General features: G+C 42.6%; 1 protein-coding gene across 16 annotated transcripts in view; it reads left to right on the top strand.

Moving 5' to 3' along the window:
* NCKAP5 (NCK associated protein 5) overlaps positions 1-18,783 on the top strand; it is a 768,088-nt gene that overhangs the window by 534,268 nt on the left and 215,037 nt on the right. For 12 of the 16 annotated variants that reach the window (XM_077320257.1, XM_077320242.1, XM_077320245.1 and 9 more), the window contains 4 exons: positions 1,715-1,783; positions 11,455-11,493; positions 15,686-15,751; positions 16,144-16,179. In XM_077320257.1, coding sequence (XP_077176372.1) covers positions 1,715-1,783; positions 11,455-11,493; positions 15,686-15,751; positions 16,144-16,179 — 210 coding nt within the window. The remainder of the gene's footprint in view (positions 1-1,714; positions 1,784-11,454; positions 11,494-15,685; positions 15,752-16,143; positions 16,180-18,783) is intronic. The other 4 variants (XM_077320248.1, XM_077320249.1, XM_077320254.1 and 1 more) reach the window with 2 other exon arrangements.

Below are 18,783 nucleotides of genomic sequence, written 5' to 3' on the forward strand. Positions count from 1 at the left end.
TTTGTTCAGAAGACTAAATTAAAGAAGCAAAAGTTGAAGGCACATTTATTTACCATAGCACTGCTGATGCAGAGGCTTATATTGTTTTCATAATGCTGAATGCTAGGTTTGCCACTGGTTTATAACTTCTCTCTAAACGAAGCTAGGTCTTATCAGAAGCTTTAATTTACAGTGGGGAGGAGATCCTATTCTGTTGCTATTCAGGCAAAAGTATATGTTCTGCCTTGTTGAATGAGCCAATCAAGAGGGCTCATACTGCCATCAATGATAGAGCTTTGTGTTGGATGGTTTTGTTTTCATGTGTGCCTCAAAAATTACACAGAGGCTGAGTACACATTGCCATGGATTTTATGTTAGGTGTGCCAGCACCAGATCATGCTGTGTCTATTTCTAGCCTTGAATCTACTGTCAGTATCCAAATTACACACCCTTTACATTAGAGAAGAGATCATAATCTAGTGGTGATTTGTAAACTCTATTTATTCTAATGGGGAACATTTAAGCAGTCGGTAGGATCTTAAAAGCTAGATTGTACCATTGTTTTGTACAAGTTCATTTCATCTGCAGCATTAAAACATCTTATGTGAAGATGGAACCTATAAGGAATAAATCTCATCATTCCACTGGCCCTATCACTCTTCTTCTCCACCCTGCAGCTTCCTCCGTGGTTTTTTCCACCTCATTCTTCTTTGTTCCTTCCGCTGTCTCTCCTTTGATGCTCCCTACCACATTTTCTGTCTTGTTTCATTTTTCCAATACCACCCACTAGAGCTGCCTCCTTCCACCTTGGCCGCTACCTTTTCTCGGACACAACTGCAACCACTCTTCAAATTCCTGCTGCCATTGTTTCCGCTGCAGGGCACCTCTGTCACAGAAATGTTTGTTGGGATTGTTAGCATTGTCAAACTAGCAGCTGCAACTCAAAGAGGAAAAAACACTCTCACTATGTAATGTTATGATATGTGTCATTCTCTCCCTGGGAGTTGAGATATCTGTGCTTTCGACAGTTGTTTTTTAAAGTCACTCACTCACACACATGCATTTTCAGATTTTTTTAAATAGCCCTGTGAATTCATTGTGTGGATGTTTTGATCTGCACCCACCCTGAGACTGCTACTGTGTATACTGCTCAAAATATGTTTACACCATTGCACCACATGTAGAAAATGTACTCTCAATTTTAAAGTATCAAAAAAGTCTTGAAAAGTCTTGATGCTATCCATCAAGGCAGCAAAGTTCAAATGATAAAAATGAATCACATTTTATTATTGTATCAGTAAATCTCTTAATATTAAACTAAGCTTTCTGACTTTTTTAGAGAGGAGAATGTCCCTGACTCATGATTTTCATGCATTCAGGTCTGACAGGCTTGAATAAAAGAAAATTGATGTGCAAAATATCCACTGCAGTGTTTTTACTACAGGCTGTTTTCTGTATCTACCAAGAATAGATTACAAAGATTTGTAGAATAGCAATGCTAGACCTTCTATAAATTGTAATGCATTTTGTGGGTAATTTTATAAAACTAATGGAATCTCTGTGTTATTTATGACATCAAACAAGAGCACATTCATTTGGTTTATTTTTATTTTGTTTTATTTTCTGGAAAATTATCTGGATTCTGAACAGGTATATGGTGTGAATACTTTGACTGTACTGTCATGTCTCACCCTATACCTCCTGATTCTTTTGCATTTATTTTGGTGTCTCACAGGCAGAGAATTCTGCACTAGCCATGGAAAATGAAAATCAGAGAGAGCAGTATGAAAGGTGCCTTGATGAGGTAAGGTAAATGCAACTGTGTTTGTGACAACGTACCTTGGCAAATAAACACACATGCAGAGCCTGAGGCAGTTGCATTTTCATTTATTTTCCTGCCTTCAGATATTATCTCTCTCGCAGATATGCTGCGAGTTGTGAGCTAATTCATGTTGTTTAATGTAGAGTTCTAATGATTCCAGTGGACATTTTCTTCACAGCAAAGCTAATTTCAGGCACATATTGCTCATGGTGAAAAAGGCCCCTTTATTAAGACATAAGGGGGGAAAGTCTGCATTTGAAAATTGTATTGCACTGTCCTTCACTCGTACAATCCTTTAGTACAGCAGTTACTTTGATTCCCCTGCAGTAGGCTCCAGTGGTGCTGAGTTCCGTTTTTATGGGAAACTTCAGTTGATCCAAAGTGCTGCAGACAGACTACTGACAAGGAACTGTAACACCCCTATGCTGAAAGAACTGCACTGATTATTGGACAGAACTCAAAAGTGCTAGTACAATAATTTTAAATGTGTAAATATTTAATAAATATGATATGCCAGGTCACAAGAATGGATGGAATATAGAACTGGATTGCCCTGTTTTGTCAAAGCAAAGAAATTTGTACCTGTTCTATCTATGGATCTCAATTGTTATTTATTCAGCAATTACGTTTAGGATCTATTAGACACCACAGTAATTATTTACTAAAAGACTGAGTGAAGGGTCGAACTGATGTCATTTCAGCTCACAGGAGGCATTTCCTAACTTTATGCTTTGGGTCCTTCTGAGAGAAAGTTAAAGTTTATTGATAGCAGTTTGTATAAGAATGTTAATCGACTTTTGGTTGTCTAATGGTCAACAAAAATGGTCCTTCCATGTAGTTACTACTACTAAAAGACTTGTATTACAACATCTCTGTAAATCAGTGGAATTGAGGCCTTTACAGTTTTATCAGTATATGAATGCATGGCATATAGATGATAATGGTTTATGGACTTATGTTAAGATATTTGAAAAAAATACATTTATTTATTTATATTATTAAATTTTTATACTGTCAACTCCCAGAGTAGCTGGCTCGTGGTGGTTCAAAACAACTTGCATGTAGATCTGCTACCACAGTTCTTACGTTTTTGTTTTTGTTTTGTTACTGAATTGTGAGGTTCTCTCCCCCCCCCCTTGTTATTGTGTGTGTGTGTGTCCCCTGTGGATTTTTGTTTTGTGGACAATGGTTGGAAAGAAATAATTTAAAAAAAAACTCTCGAAGTGCTGGTTCTAAAAACCATGAGTAGCTTAGGGCCACGGTAGTTTAGCCTCTCCGCATGCTATCCAGCCTACCAATAAAAAATAATAATTGATGGTTTTGGAGTTGTGATAGTATTTTCATTGTAAGCTGCCTTGATTGGGATTCTGAAGAGGCAGCATAGAAATTAATAAATGTAGTAACCCTAAGCTGTTCATCTTTGGCCTCAGTCTCCAGATCTAAATCTATGACCCAGTAATGAAAGTATCTCTAAGACTAAACCATCTCTAACCTTGACTGCTAACAACCCCCTTATGTGGTGCCATCAGCCTTAAAGTAAAGGAGGATTCCTCTACTAGGTTGTTTTTCCCAAACTCCACCCATTTGGGCAGGCCTTCCAGGGTCATCAAGAAACTCCAGGATTTCACCTTTCCCAATAACTAAAATTTTGAAAATAATAAAAGTAAACAACTTGTATTTCCATAAAACTATCATTTGAAGATCTTCTTGTGTTGTTGCATCAGTCTATGTACTGTTACATTTTGAAGCTTTTATGTCACTTGTTTAAAAATAGTTTTTCCTTGTTCATTTTTAACTGTGTATGAATTTGAACTGATTGCAAAGTTTGACCAGTTAAATATTCAAATACAATGTTGTAGAAATATGTAATTACTAGCTTTTAAGCCCATTTTAAAAAGCAATAAAATGGGCGCTAGAAAGGGGCGAGGGACGGCGCGGTGATGTGGGAAGAGTTCTGTGTGGGCAGGGAGGCAAGGGGAAGAAGGGCATGGTGTGAGTCTACCGCGGGGGAACCAACCTGGGCGAGGAATTCGCACCGTGAAGGAGGCGAGGAGGCGTCCGCGGCCATGTCGTCGTGGATGAGCGCGGAGTAGGGGGCAGCGGCGAAGTTTGGGGCCGCGGCGTCGCACAGAGCGGCTCAGCGTCGGCGTCTTTGTGTCGATCTTAGAGGACGTTGGCTGGGCGTGGGAGAAGGCTGCCCGGCCCACCCCCCACCCAAGACTCTGTCGAGCCGTCTCCTGGCCGGCGGAGCGGCCTCGAGAAGGCTGCCCGACCCACCCCCCATCCGAGGCTCTCTGGAGCCTTCTCCCGGCCAGCGGAGCAGCCAGGCCACGTCCCCGATGCAGCGAGGCTGCTCCGCCGGCCGGGAGAAGGCTGCCCGGCTCACCCCCCACCCGAGGCTCTCTGAAGCCTTCTCCCGGCCGGCGGAGCGGCCAGGCCGCGTCCCCGACACAGCGAGGCCACTCTGCCGACCGAGAGAAGACTTCCCGGCCCACCCCTCACCCAAGGTTCTCTGGAGCCTTCTCCCGGCCGGCGGAGTGGCCAGGCCGCGTCCCCGAGGCTGCTCCACCGGCCAGGAGAAGGCTTCCCAGCCCACCCCCCACCCGAGGCTCTCTGGAGCCTTCTCCCGGGCGGCGGAGGGGCCTCGCCGCGTCTTCAACGCGGCAAGGCCGTTCTGCCATATTCCCTGGGCGGGTGAAGCAGCCAATGGGGAGCCGCGCTTTGCGAGTTTTTATCCCGGACAGGGCCCACCCTAACTCCTCCCACACAGCCCTTACTGCTTTATTCAGTCCGTGGCGGTCCACGCCATGGGGCTGTTTAAAGATAAAATCCAACAATCCTGTTGTATACTAGATTATTTTGTTTGTTTTTTGCTTTAAAATTGTAAAAAATAAAGTAAGTAAATAAAAAGAAAGAAACTTCAGGGTTTCATAAAACCCTGGTTGAGAAAGTCTGATTTATCAGATAGAGGTGAGAAATTAGATACAGCATATATACTCCCACCCACACCCTTGCCCTAGTAAAATCCTTAGGGCGACTGATTTGCCTGAATAGATGCCAGTTTTGAGACAGATTTATAGTATGACTTTTTCCTGCTGTGGAGAAAATGTGAATGACAATTGGGAAGTTGAACAGTTTTAGGTAATCACTGAAAGTGCAGACCTCGTCTCAGTGAACTCAATTATAAAACCCTCACTGATTGTAAGGACACATGATTACACCATAAAGATAATAATCCATCTTGAACAGTTGACTGACTCTACCTCCAGACACAGAACTTTTTCAGTTCATTTGATAGACTGAGCTGAGGTGCAGAACTGCTGAATACAGCTCCCGTGTATTTCTAAAGGGTTCCTTATCATATATTGCACCTACATTCTCCTCTCCACTTATTCTGAATCTATATTTTAACATGAAATATTTCCCCTGTAATATAGAACTGGCAATCTGTGTACATTTCCACTAGAGGAATTCAGACATTTGTAAAAATGTGTACAGAAAAAGAGATAGAATGTTAGAAAATGTATTCAGGAATTCTAATAGTAATCCAAACAAGTAATTTTGAAATTAGTTGTCTGTCTCTGCTGTTCTCGTTGATGTAGATTAAACTTGAAAGTAAATAACACTGAAATGGTCTAAACTTGTATTATATACAAAGAAGCTCCGTTTCTTTATTTTTTAAAAGTCTAAACCTATCTCCTTGTCTCTAACAAACAAATGTAAGAAACAGGATTACTTTTTTGTACCTCAGGGACTGGAGGTTTAAATTCCTAATCCTAGCTTCCTATTCTGGAATGTGACTGTCAGTTTATTGTCAAGAAGTGGTATAATATTTATTCATGTTATTATGCCAGCAAAGATTTATGTCAGGTTCAGCCTTACTCTTTCAGGGCAATGTGAGTTGTTTCACTACAGCATTTTAAAAATTACCATGTCGACTTTTGCAATTATCCACATAAAATAGAAGAATGCCTGAAATGTTCAGCTTGTCTTCAAAAGTAGCAAAAAAAAATCTCATTAACATTTCATGCAAATCGGAGAATAGAAGCATTGTTGTCATTCTCAGTTTTCAAAAATATGATCAGCTCACCAGGATTTCCTGGCTTCTGTTATCACCTTTCTGTAGAAATGTTCTTCTGATTAGATAGGCCATTATTCATCATTTTGTCATAATGTACTTTTAAAATTGTTGCTCTGGTGGTGAGAGGGAACTATGCTTTGACCTTTCCGAGTCAACCAATTCTGGATTTGGAAGCAAGGCATTCTGTTTCTGCTTAGCAATGACCAGGACTGAAATATTTTGCCCAGGAGTTACACCTTGCTTACTCTAATGACTTTCCTTTATTGCAAGCACAATAATCCAGTCTATCAAGTCATTTAGTATATTCAGACTGGACGAGGGAAGTAGTGAGCAAGAGAGTAAATATCTGCCAGCTCAAATACTACTGGCTGTGTATTTTACTATATGCAGTGAATTTATATATAATGATGAATGATTAGGTGTTTTTGATAAGCCATTCTGCTGCCCATCTGTATCCAGTCGGTGGTAACTGCTGGTGAACTGGGAAATCTAGAGGAAGCCAACTGCAATTTTAAGATGTGAAGAAAACTGCACATTATTGTGCATGACATATGGGTATGCGTGCTCCTCTGAGATTAAATTTGCTACCTGTATGCTGAACTATACTATTGCATCTAGAATAATGGAAGCCAAGGTTGAGACCGGGTCTCCTTGGTGCTGTTTTTAGGTACTTAGTCATCCTCATACACTTGCTGTTCCCAGCCTAAGCTTCAGTGCTGTTTGTTCCTTCTTTCTTCATTAGTTCTATTCCCCATGCCTTCCCTTTTTGACTTTCCTTCCCATAGACATGCTCAGAAAGCCCTAGTTTCCACTGTTCAGTATTTACGGCATGCAAAATGCTTCTCATTCCAGTCATGGCAGGAACAGCCACAGCTTCTGATCTAGCCAAAGGGCTAAATACATTTTATTTGAAACTTTTATATGAAGACAGATTAAGGACTTTGAACATCTTAATTTTACAAATCTCCAGGCATTTGAAATTTATGTTCAGAGTGTAGTCAAACTCAAGAGAATCCTAACCCTTGTTAAGAGCATGGATTCTGTAAGGCAGGAAAAAAAATCCTTGGGTTCAAGAAATTAGCAAAGTGGGGAAGGGGAGCAGTTACCAAAAGACTGACTAGTTTATATTTAATGTATTCTGTACTCCTAATAGATGTTTATAGTTCCTAATTTTGGCTAATGTTTCTGACCCATGAACATAACTGGACAAGTGAGTTCAATTTTAAAAATTGGTGGGCAAACCTGACTCTTTTGTTGTTTACCTGACTCTTCACTTGACTCTTTTGGTGTTGCTGTTATAATGAAAAATGGGAACATTGAACTGAATATTTGTATGTAGTTAACTGGACCTTGCCTTTGAATCCCCGCGGAAGTATAAAGGGTTCTAATATGCTAAACCTTGATGAGCAGTAGAATCATAGAACCATAGGGAAGGGGCCATACAGGCCATCTAGTCCAACCCCCCACTCAACGCAGGATCAGACCAAAGCATCCTAAAGCATCCAAGAAAAGTGTGTACTCCAGGTGTGGTCTGACCAGTGCCGTATACAATGGGACTATGACATCTTGTGATTTTGATGTGATGCCCCTGTTGATACAGCCCAAAATGGCATTCGCCTTTTTTACTGCTGCATCACACTGCCTACTCATGTTTAGTTTACAATCCACAAGTACCCTAAGGTCTCGTTCATACAGTGTTACCTAGAAGGGTATCCCCCATCCAGTAGGCATGCTTTTCATTTTTCTGACCCAGATGCAGAACTTTACACTTATCTTTATTAAATTGCATCTTGTTCTCATTTGCCCATTTTTCCATTGTGTTCAGATCTCGTTGAACTCTGTCTCTATCTTCCGGAGTATTTGCCAGTCATCCCAATTTGGTGTCATCTGCAAACTTGATGAGTAGTCCCTCCACCCCCTCATCTAGATCATTAATAAATATGTTAAGAAGTACCAGGCCGAGCACCGAGCCCTGAGGTACACCGCTACTCACCTCTCTCCAGTCTGATGAAACACCATTGACAACAACTCTTTGGGTGCGGTTCTCTAACCAATTCCCTATTCACCTAACTATCTGAAAATCCAGATTGCAGTCTTTCAATTTATCCATCAGAACATCATGGGGAACCTTAACAAAAGCTTTACTGAAATCCAAGTAAACGACATCAACCAAATTTCCACGATCCAGCAAACCTGTTACTTGGTCAAAGAAGGAAACCACATTGGTCTGACAGGACCTGTTGGAGACAAATCCATGCTGACTTCCTTGGATCACCAATTTGTCCTCCAGATGTTTGCAGATCGCTCCCTTTAAGATCTGCTCCATTATCTTCCCCACAGTAGTTCTCAGGCAGTAGATTTGCTAGGTCCCCCTTGGCCACTGGTGGGAGATGGAGGTAGGGTTGCCAGTTCCAAGTTGGAAAATTCCTGTTGATTGAGCCCTAGGAGGACAGGGGGCTGTGATGTGCAATGCCCATAAAGTCTACCCTCCAAAACGTCCATTTTCACCAGGGGAACTGATCTCTTTAGTCTGGAGAGAAGTTGTAATTCCAGAGGAATCTCCAGGTCACACACACTGGGAGGCTGGCATCCCTATCAAAGAAGGAACTTGAAAAATTTTTTAAAATGTTCCCTTCGTATATCAAGAAGCCACAGTATGGCATAATAGAAAAGCAGTTGCATCTCACAAGGTCTTTTTAAATACTTTCATCTCAACCACTGTGCCTGTATACTCCATTGTATGAAGTTTTGTGGAATTGCACCAGCATATCCAATAGAATGCCCAGTCCAGCAATTCTGCTGTAGTGTTAGTTGTTCTGTAGAATCAGGATGAGAGGCGTTTAAAGAGTTTACAAATATATATCGTTCATCCCCCTTAACCTCAACTCATCAGATCAGTAGCCTTGACAACATATCTTATTGTGATCATTTTTCCCTCTGTTAATATTTTTCAGTGCCCCTGGAAGAATACATTGTTTTAATTATTTTTTTTAATTGGACTTGCTGCTATTACTACTGACTCAGCTAAACACAGCCAACTTGTCTACTTCTTTGTGTTGAATACTCTCCCTTATACATCAAGGTGTTTTGTCCCTATAAGGAAATGTACCCAACATTATTTTTTATTATCACTATTAATATCATACAATATTAATTTTAAAATCTGAGACTGTACTTCTCAAGGTTATCATGGTTCAACATCTTGGTCATGCTGAAAAGTACCTCCAAGTTATCAGGAGGTAAAGGAAGAAATTATCTTCCTGCAATTCCAGCTTGCTGCATAACAGCAGTGTGTTGGGTCAGGATGACACCAACCCTATCAAGAAAATTGAATCTGTATGTTGGGAAATGATCTCCTTTCCTTTCTGTATGATAACCTTGAAGGGCTAAACTAAACTTGATAGAACTCATGATAGCTACTGTCACTGTCACATTTAATTTAGGAATCGTGAATATTAGGGACTGGTCATGTCTGCTTCGATGTGGACACAAGGTACCCAAATCAGCCCTGATTCTGGCACAAATCCAGTCTGAATTTCCCAATAAATTTAAATGGCCGAATCAACCTTATTCGAGTCACTGAATTATTAGTCAGCACAATTCAGCAATTCAGGCAAGTAGCTGTTTAAATTTTAATGGGAAAGAGAAAGGGGGCACATTTTTTTCTTTCCTGTGGGATTAGAAGCACCAAACTTGCAGCATAGCTGAAGGAGCCTCTCCTCAAAAGAACCCCCAAGTTTCAAACTGATTGGATTGTGAGATCCAATTCTAGGAGTACCCAAAGAGGCTGCCCCATCCAACCCCCATTAATTCCTATGGTGAGAATAGTCCAGAGAATTTGTTTTTTCCCCTCATCATAGGAAATAATGAAGATTGGATGGGGTTGGATCCCTGTTTCAATCTTTTTGCAACTTGGAGGTTCTTTTGAGGAGAGGTTCCCGCAGCTGTGCTGGAAGTTTACAGCCTCTATCTCACCCGTTCCTCCTCCCCAAGCCTAGAAAAGGTAGAAAGGGGAAAATCCCCATAGACCTAAATGGCACCATTTCAATGGTGCTGAATCAAAACTACTTTATAGGTGATTTGGGCTGAATCAAAACTGACTATTACTGTCATTGATTTTAAGAGGCTTTGTTATAATAATTATATTAGCAACTCTGATATGTTGGGTTTTCTTTAAAATAGTTTATATCCAAATATGCATTCCCATAGTGATTTTGAATGCAGCATTGTGGCAAGCAACTAGGGCACTCTCTTGATAACCCTTAAGCACTTTGGTGCTTAATGTTTTTATTTGTAATAAGTAACCTCATGTCAGTGAGTAAAGAAATAATATATTAGGTGGAGTTTGTTCAATTTTCAGGTAGAGCAAACTGGCATTAAAACTGAAAGTACATGCCTGAAGAAACACTATTGGACATCCATTCTAAAAGCCTGCAGGCCAACACATGTGGATTTGAGAGACATAACATATTTACTCCTGTGGGTTATTATGGCTGCAGTATTAGTGTCTGTGTCTTCTGTTAAATCATGTACAGAGCTATTTTATGTGAGTGTTGCTTCCATGGCTGCCTTGGGTCAGATACCAGGTTTAGAAAGCGATAAAATAACATTGTGCTAGTTTATGGAAATATGAATCAAATCAAAAATCTTGGACCATACAAAAAACAGGAATATTTGCTTGAGTGAATTAGGATGAGCTTTGTTAGTGATGTCATAGTTTGCATGACTTGGGCTACTTTTAAAAAATGTTAAGGAAGAGAAGTACTTAAGATTTGCATTTCAGAAGACATTTGGGCAGAATTAATAAACATAACATCTACAGATGGGGTATATTTTGGGAAATAAGGTCTATTGGTTTGTGTGTGTGTGTGTGTATCACAGCAAACCTCTGATTAAAATATATACTTTGCTTGTAAGAATATCTCAAGGTGTGACGTATATATGTTATATATATATATATGTGTGTGTGTGTGTGTGTGTGTGTGTGTATGTATGTATGTATGTTCCCTTATCTTTGTTGCAAATGCAAATGTTTAAACAACTACCTGAACATTTTTTAAAAATTAGTTCTATATACAGTTCTAGTAATCAATGCTTTGTAATCTGACATAAGTGAATTACAAAGAGGGATGTGAATGCCTTCCAACCACATTTTGATGGATGTAGGTATTTTAATTTCTGTGGCACTTTATGGTATCTAGCTGTCATGATAGATGTTCAATTCTGTCAATATTGGATCAAGGAACAATTAAACCTCTTGGAAAACATACTGCTTGTACAAAATTGACAATATCTTCTTCAAAATCAGTGGAGTGGTACTGATTTTCAGTGCTGTGATTTACATCCCCCATAGGGTTTGGTTCCTAGACTGAAGTTTGTTATGCCTTTAGCCTATATGGGAGAGCAAATGCAGTGTGACATTGGCAGGGAAAGTTATAATGCAGTAGCATCTGAGGTACTATGGATGTTAAGAGAAGAAAAAAATGCTTTCAGAGAAGAAATTATCTGCAACATACACATACAAAAAATCAATACAATACACAGCTCAAATATTCTTCATTTCTTCTTTCAGGTAGCTAACCATGTTGTGCAAGCGTTGCTTACTCAGAAGGTAAGTCAGTTCTACTTCTTTTGTGGCATACTCTTAAAGGTTTTAATATGTGGATTTCAGGGACATAGAACACTACAGTATCTTTATGCAAGAAATACTAGGAAAGGCATAATTAACAATGTGGTAAGGTGCAACATAACTTTGTTTTCATCAAATCAAATTAATGCTAATCACAGTACCATCAGCAATTGATATGTTTATCAACAAGCTGCTCTGTTTTAAAATTTCGTTAAGACTGCAGTACTATACAACCTAACACTTATTTCCTATAGCAGTGGTCCCCAACCCCCGGTCCGGGGACCGGTACCAGTCCGTGGATCAGTTGGTACCGGGCCACGGCTCCTCCTTGTCCTCCTCCCTGGCTGCTGCCTCGCGGACTGCCCTGCCACTCTGCTGATGGCTCACCTTTGGTGTTTTCCGGTGGCTGCCCTGGCTGGGGCTCCCCCTCAGTGTGGCACTACGCAGCTGCTGCTGGCAGTGCCCCCCAGGGGCAGCAGGAAGCCAGGGGCACTGGCAAGAAAGCAAGTGGAGCAGGGACTCAGACGGCGGCCGTGACGTCCCTTGGCAAAAGACTACCCCCCCGGGCCTCAGTAAAATTGTCAAGCATTGACCGGACCCCGGTGATAAAAAGGTTGGGGACCACTGTCCTATAGCATACATGAAATGTTTTACTTCTTACTTCTCTGTGAAGATGCATAGAACTGGGATATAAAATCCCACTTTTATTTGTAATTGTTGAATTCATAGATCAATCATTCTCATTTGTTACTTTGTGCAAATAAATGTGTATGCAGACTCAAGAATGAATATGCTCCTGTGGTAGATAGCACTATAATAGTAAAGTTCTAAGTGTTGAAGTAACAGCAACAAGTAAGTTAAAGATTAAAATTCCTCACTAAAAGATAGAGCTTGTGCAACAGGCAGACCCAAGTGTTCTCAATGGCCAGCAATAGCTGAGAAGAAATTGATGTAGTAGCTTTGTGCTAGAGAGGGTCTATTCTGTTTATGGTTGGCATTCTGACAGAACCTGCATTTAGGGAAGACCTGTCTATGCTGAGCTAAACATTTGCTCTGAGGAGAAATCTTAGCTAAAGAAAAGGGCCTTTTCTAAAAGCTGAATGGCATCGTTTCTGGAGAACTGGGGAAGATATTTATTGTTGTTGTTGTTGTTGTTGTTATTACTACTACTTCGATTTATAGCCTGCCACTCCCCTAAAGTTCCTGGCGGGTAAAAACATATAAAAACCTATAAAACCCCTAACACATAAAAACATCCTACAAAAATATATACACCGTCCAACCCAACCAACCTGACAGTGGCAGTGATTTACATCCCCCATAGGGGTCCTTCTCCTCCAGGGAGGACACCAGGGAGCACTGCATATATAGTCCTGAGAGGGGAAGGGGAACCCGATATTACAAGGAGGTACCGGCCTCAACCATAGGCCTGGTAGAAGAGCTCCATTTTGCAGGCCCAGCGGAAAGGTGATAAATCCTGCAGGGCCCGCAGCTCTTCCGGGAGCTCATTCCACCAGGTAGGGGCCAGGACCGAGAAGGCCTGGACCGAGGCCAGACGTGCCTCTCGGGGACCGGGAATCACCAACAAATTTTCCCCGCAGAGCGTAGGTTCCTGTGAAGACCCTAGCAGCTGCATTTTGCACCAGCTGTAATTTACGGAAGTGAGGTGAATCTCCTAATTCAGGCCAAAGGAGATGGGAGAATTCTTCTGAAGAGAGGTGGAGGATCCCTGCCCAGTTAAAAATAGTAAATCAAATGTGTGGATTTCCTTGCACTTATGTGAGAGAAAGCTTACTTCTACAGAAGACAGAGGGATACTGGTACTTATAGGAAGGGGAACTGGTACTTATAAGAAGGAGAAAGGGGTGAACCTGAATTTTAGAAACCAGAGGAGTTCAGGGGAACTCAATAGATAAAAGAAGAAAAACAGACATATTTTGGATAAACACAGTGATCAAAGCCTCTCCGAGTAAAGTAGTATCAACATTCAAGATAAAGCTTTAAAAACCTCTCAAAAAGCCTGCAACAAAGAACTTCTAATAGTATAATAACTAATTTTTATATCAAAACTTGAATTTCTCATTCCAACTACTCTTTACCTCTTTGTAAAATAAAATGCTTTGTTTGTTGGTTGATAACAACTGTCTCAATGCAATTCGGAAGAGGTTTTAAGAACAAAGGGTTCTTACACCTTCCCAAAAAAGAATCAGGACTGAGTTAAAGCTAAAGAAATTTCAGTGACTAAGTGGGGCAGTCAGCTTTATTTTATTACAAAGATACCACACTTCATGGATAGCTCAGTTTGTGAGGGAACAAACATTTTATTTTGGAGGGAAAATTTACTTCACAGTGAGGAAGTTTCAGAATCAAGACATATTTCCACCTTTGATTTTGTGGCCAGTGATGGCTGAACTAAACACCGTGTAAGATATCTGTGATTATTATGGTGGGTTACACAGTAGTAAAATCCCACATAAAATACAAAAATATAATGAATCACCTTGTTAAAAATATATATCCCATTGACAAAAACCTATCTTCCCCTCCTCCAGTTCAGATAGCTCCTTCTCTGTGCCTCATGGGAATTATCTATGGGTGCCAGCAGTCCACTACCAGATGATAATGTAACCTGGAGGGGCTCATCTGATCTCCCATGCCCTGACCTCAACCGAAGACCTGGCAGACAAGCTCCGTCAGGGCCCTCAGCTCTTCTGGGAGCTCATTCCACCAGATTGGGGTCAAGACCAAAAAAAGCCCTAGCCCTGGTTGAGGCCAGGCAAACCTCTCTGGGGCCGGGTACCACCAGCAGGTTACTGCCTGCAGAGCATAAGGCTCTGCGGGATGCATAAGGCGACAGGCGATCCCTCAAATATGTGAGTCCCAGGCAGTGAAGGGTTGTTTTCCAACTCAGTTTTTCTGAAATGCAGCCATGATAGGCTGTCAGTTGAGATGAAATGGGTGTGGTGATCCTTTCCTCCAACACAATGTTTCTGAGTTGCCCCCTCCCCATGACAGGAAAAATACATCTGCTTCTTTTTCCTCCTGTGGGAGGATTGTGGATCTCCTGCATGCAGTATAGTTTGACTCTGAGCCAGCCTTAGACTGAGAACTAGTTTTACTACTATCTTTTTCCTTTCTTATATTTTCAAAATAGGAATCATCTCCCTCATGAAACATTTCATAGCTGACATTAACTCCATTATGTCTTCAAATTTCCACTTGGTGTGGTTAGTTTCCACAACAGTCATATGAATTATATGTGAGCTTATTCAGTGCAATTGGTAGCTAGTAAAATGTCCCTGGAAGACATTATTCTAAGTACCCTAACTTGGAATGTGGGTCCCTGAGGTCTCAGGCCACTGATGTGGTTTTACAAGTAGTCATATTCCATGCATATGCTTGTCAAACTTATGTAAACTCATTCTGATGTTCAAAATAGTCTGATATTCAGACTTTAGGTTTTTAATCTTTGTCCTTATGTACATCATATAATAAAAATTGATAATATTTTGAGGTAATTTGCCCCTTGCAACATTATCATTATGGAGGGGATCAGTGAAGAATATTTTACAGAGCAATCGGGGGGTGGGGGTGGATTGGAACAGGGAGCCGATGATGTAACTTGGAGTTACGCTGTGGTAAGGGCAGTTTATGATGGCGCATGACAGTAGTACTGCTGTACCAGTGAGTCTCACTGGCATTGATGTGGGCATTTCTGGTTGCATGGGCAGCAGTCTGGCAGCTTCCAAAGTGTTTTCAGGGTAGAAACACCTCTCTAAGCAGGTGCAAAAGTGCACTAGCAAAAATGGTTTGGTAGCCCATTAAGAGCTATAGTAATTTCAAAATCACTGCCCCAAACAAACAGCTGGAGTAATAGCCAAGCAGCTCAGGGTACCAAGTGCACATCCAATCAGCATACTTTCCCACTTCATCCACAGCCCTCTCCATGGGACCCAATCACACCCCTCCAAGAAGTTGCCCTAGAATTCCAAAGTTCGGGAGCACAGCATGGAATGCTGAGAGCTTCCTGCCATGTGTGCTAAGAGCGACCACACACACATACCCTAGTTGTAAGCACAACACAGACAGGGCAACAAGTTCTGCTGGGCTAGCACCTGGATGGAAGATACCACAGAAATAGCAAAGCCCACACTTCATGACTGATCTCTCCCAGTTTTTGGTCCACACAGGTACAGCAGGCCCTCTGCTGGGATCCCAAGGGGCAGCTGCAGGTGAACAGGTAAGCAAGGCTCCCAATCCTCCTCTTCCACATCTCCTCTGGGACTAACATGGTAACATTGTCACACTGGTCATACTGCCCACCCCTACATGAACTCAGCAGCTATGGGTGCAAGAAGCAAGATCCCCAGACACACAGAGATGCTGTACAATGGGCAGTTGGGTACCTTGGGACTCATGGAAGGCAGCTACCTGTGGAGGAGGGCCACTGGGCCGGCTGTGGTCAAGGTTGCTTGCATGGCCAGGTGGCAATAAACACACCCTGGCTAAAAGTCTGTGGCAGCTAGCAAACATCCCCAACCTATGTGCTGACCGATTCCACATAATGGCCACACCCTTCCCCATCCAGGGAAATGCCCTAAAGGTGCTAATACCATTTATCTTCCATTACAGGGAGCTTCCAACAGGATGCTGACTCAGGTGAGGAAGGTGAGAAAATCACTACTCATTGGAGCACCAGATGGAGGGGCCCATTTGCTGCATGGCGGCCCCTGTCCAAATTCTGATTGTCCTTCATTCTGCCATGACATAATAATGCTGCCTACTCCTGTGTCTATTTTGGCCTGTAAGCAGGTGCTGATGCAATAAGTAGAGGAGACACCCGAATTGCACTGCTGAGACACCATCCAGCACTCATGTCACAGCAGAAACCACTGCCACCACCCTCAAGGAGGCGCTCCTAGCAGCAAAGGATCAAGTGGGCTATTAGTTGCCATCCCACCAGAACCATTCAATTATCTCTGGATGCCTATAATAAAGTTGGAACATGGTACCCATTCAAGGTCTTGGTGTCTTTTGGGGTCTTGTGGGAAGGGAACGGCAAGAGGATGCTGAGGAAGCAACAAGGACCTGGTGGACACAAAAGGGTTGGGAGTCTCATCTTGACAAGTTTGCAGTCACAGAAATGGCCACAGATGGGTTGGGGAAGCAAGACCACCACTGCCACAGCCATACAGTGCATTAACACGATGGACAGGTCAGCCAACTCACCTTGTGGAAAGGAGCAATGCCATTGGTGGTTGCATCTGAAGCGACCCTGGGGGGGCCCAGTGGCCTGTGTAGCCCATAAGTAATGCTTGATGACTAGATCTGTTGCTGAAACTAAGTCGTAGCCATAAATGCCCACTACCGCAGTGAGATTCAGTTGACAGAGTGAAACTGATCAATTTCAGAGGGCAGAGCCTTCTGTATCCCAGGCACCCCAGGGAATATTTGGACAAGCAAATGAGGGGCTTGAATGGCAAACACCAGTGGCAGCTGGGGAACACTGTTTACAGCATGAATGATGGGTGCCACAAACCATCAGTGCATCATCCTATGGCAGCATGATAACAATGAGGGTTAGTGCTGTTGCTGCTGTTGGGGGCCAGGTTTCACACTAGCATCCCTGGAGCCCAGTATCCACAGAGCTAGGAGCACCTGCCCATTGCCGGATGGATGTAGGAAACCTGCACTGTGATGGGACTGGTCATCAAAAGGGATGTCTGGTCCCTTCCAGAAACACACCCAAGGCAATCTTTCCATTTCCGCTCTCTCACACATCAGTGACCGTCTGTTCTCCTTGTGAGAGCCAGCTTGGTATACTGGTTAAAAGCGATGGCTTCTGATCTGGCGAGCCAATTTAATTACCTGTTCCTCCACATGCAGCCAACAAGGTGATCGTGGGCTAATCATGGCCGTGTTAAAGCTGTTCTGCCCATGCAGTAATATCAGGACTCTCTCAGCTTCACCCCCCTCACAGGGTGTCTGTTGTGGGGGGAAGAAAGGGAAGGCCATTGTAAGCTCCTTTGAGACTCCTTCTGGGAGAGAAAAGCAGCATATCTTCTTTTTCTTCAGTCTCCCTCAGTGTTAAAATAAATTCTCAATAGTCAGTTCCCAACTCTTTCTTTTCAACTGACACTGTCCAGTGAACTCCGTTTGAACAGCCAATCACTCAAAGACTCTCTGGTTCTGTCACATGTTTGTACAGTCTGTCACAGTTTGTCACATGTTTACACAGCACTTATAAGCTTTTAAATCACAGCCTGTCACACACCACCTTTCTCTATATTGGCATGGAAATTTCAGTTCAGCTGCCCAGCCAAACGTGCAAATCCACATGGCTTAACTGTCTTACCTGGCATAAATTTTTACCTCTGTAGTCACTGTTGTCCCTTCCCCTTCTCAGGGGATCCTGAGCAGCAATATGAAAAAAGAATGATTGAGAGGACCAGGTCATCTCCTGATGGTTCACAGTGCTCACAGCACCTATGGCAGTAACTTTGCTGATCCCTTTGGTTGTCAGCTGGGCCATGGCCATGTGTCTGCAGACCTGACCAAGCCTTGTTCTTGGCCAGTTATTCTAAAGGGTGCTGCTATGTTCAGTCTAGTCCGGTCACCCAGTCAGTTCTGATGAGCCTGAAAAGCAGCATGTACTGGAGGAGTCTGGCCCTCATGAAGGTAGAGAATTCAATGTAGGTCCAGAGGCACCCCAAGCCCTTGGTGGAGTTCAGACATCTGGGTGGGCCACCAGCCCATTCATCATTCCCCAGCTGGGCATAAGGTAGGAGAGGTCTCCCATATGCCAGCATGGGATTTCTCTGGCTCCACATCTGTGCCCATACACACTTCTGCTGGAGATGGCTCCTAAGATCCTGCCTCACAGATTCCCCCAATGACAGCACAGGGTCCTCCACATTGGCTCCACCAAGGGGGTGGGGGTGAGGGGTACTGACACATGGTGGTGTCAAGGAATATGGTGCACACTGTGAACAGATGCATAGTTCTGTAGCCCCCTGATGGTGGGGGCTTTGGAATTGCATCTTTAATTGGCAGAATAACCACTGGGTGACATGCGTGTTTGTCAGTGGGCTTGCTTATAGGCTGTATGGCCCAGCTCGTCATCTTCAGGATATGCACTAGCAAATATAACAGCAGGAGATACCCTGGAGGAAATGACATGTGAGGCATCAGACATGGTGTTCTCTTATGTATCATCACCCAGCCATGCTAACCATATTATCCCCGGAGCTATCCTTTGCCCACCTACGGGGG

This window comes from Paroedura picta, chromosome 2 (assembly GCF_049243985.1).
Source record: "Paroedura picta isolate Pp20150507F chromosome 2, Ppicta_v3.0, whole genome shotgun sequence".
Classification (NCBI taxonomy): domain Eukaryota; kingdom Metazoa; phylum Chordata; class Lepidosauria; order Squamata; family Gekkonidae; genus Paroedura; species Paroedura picta.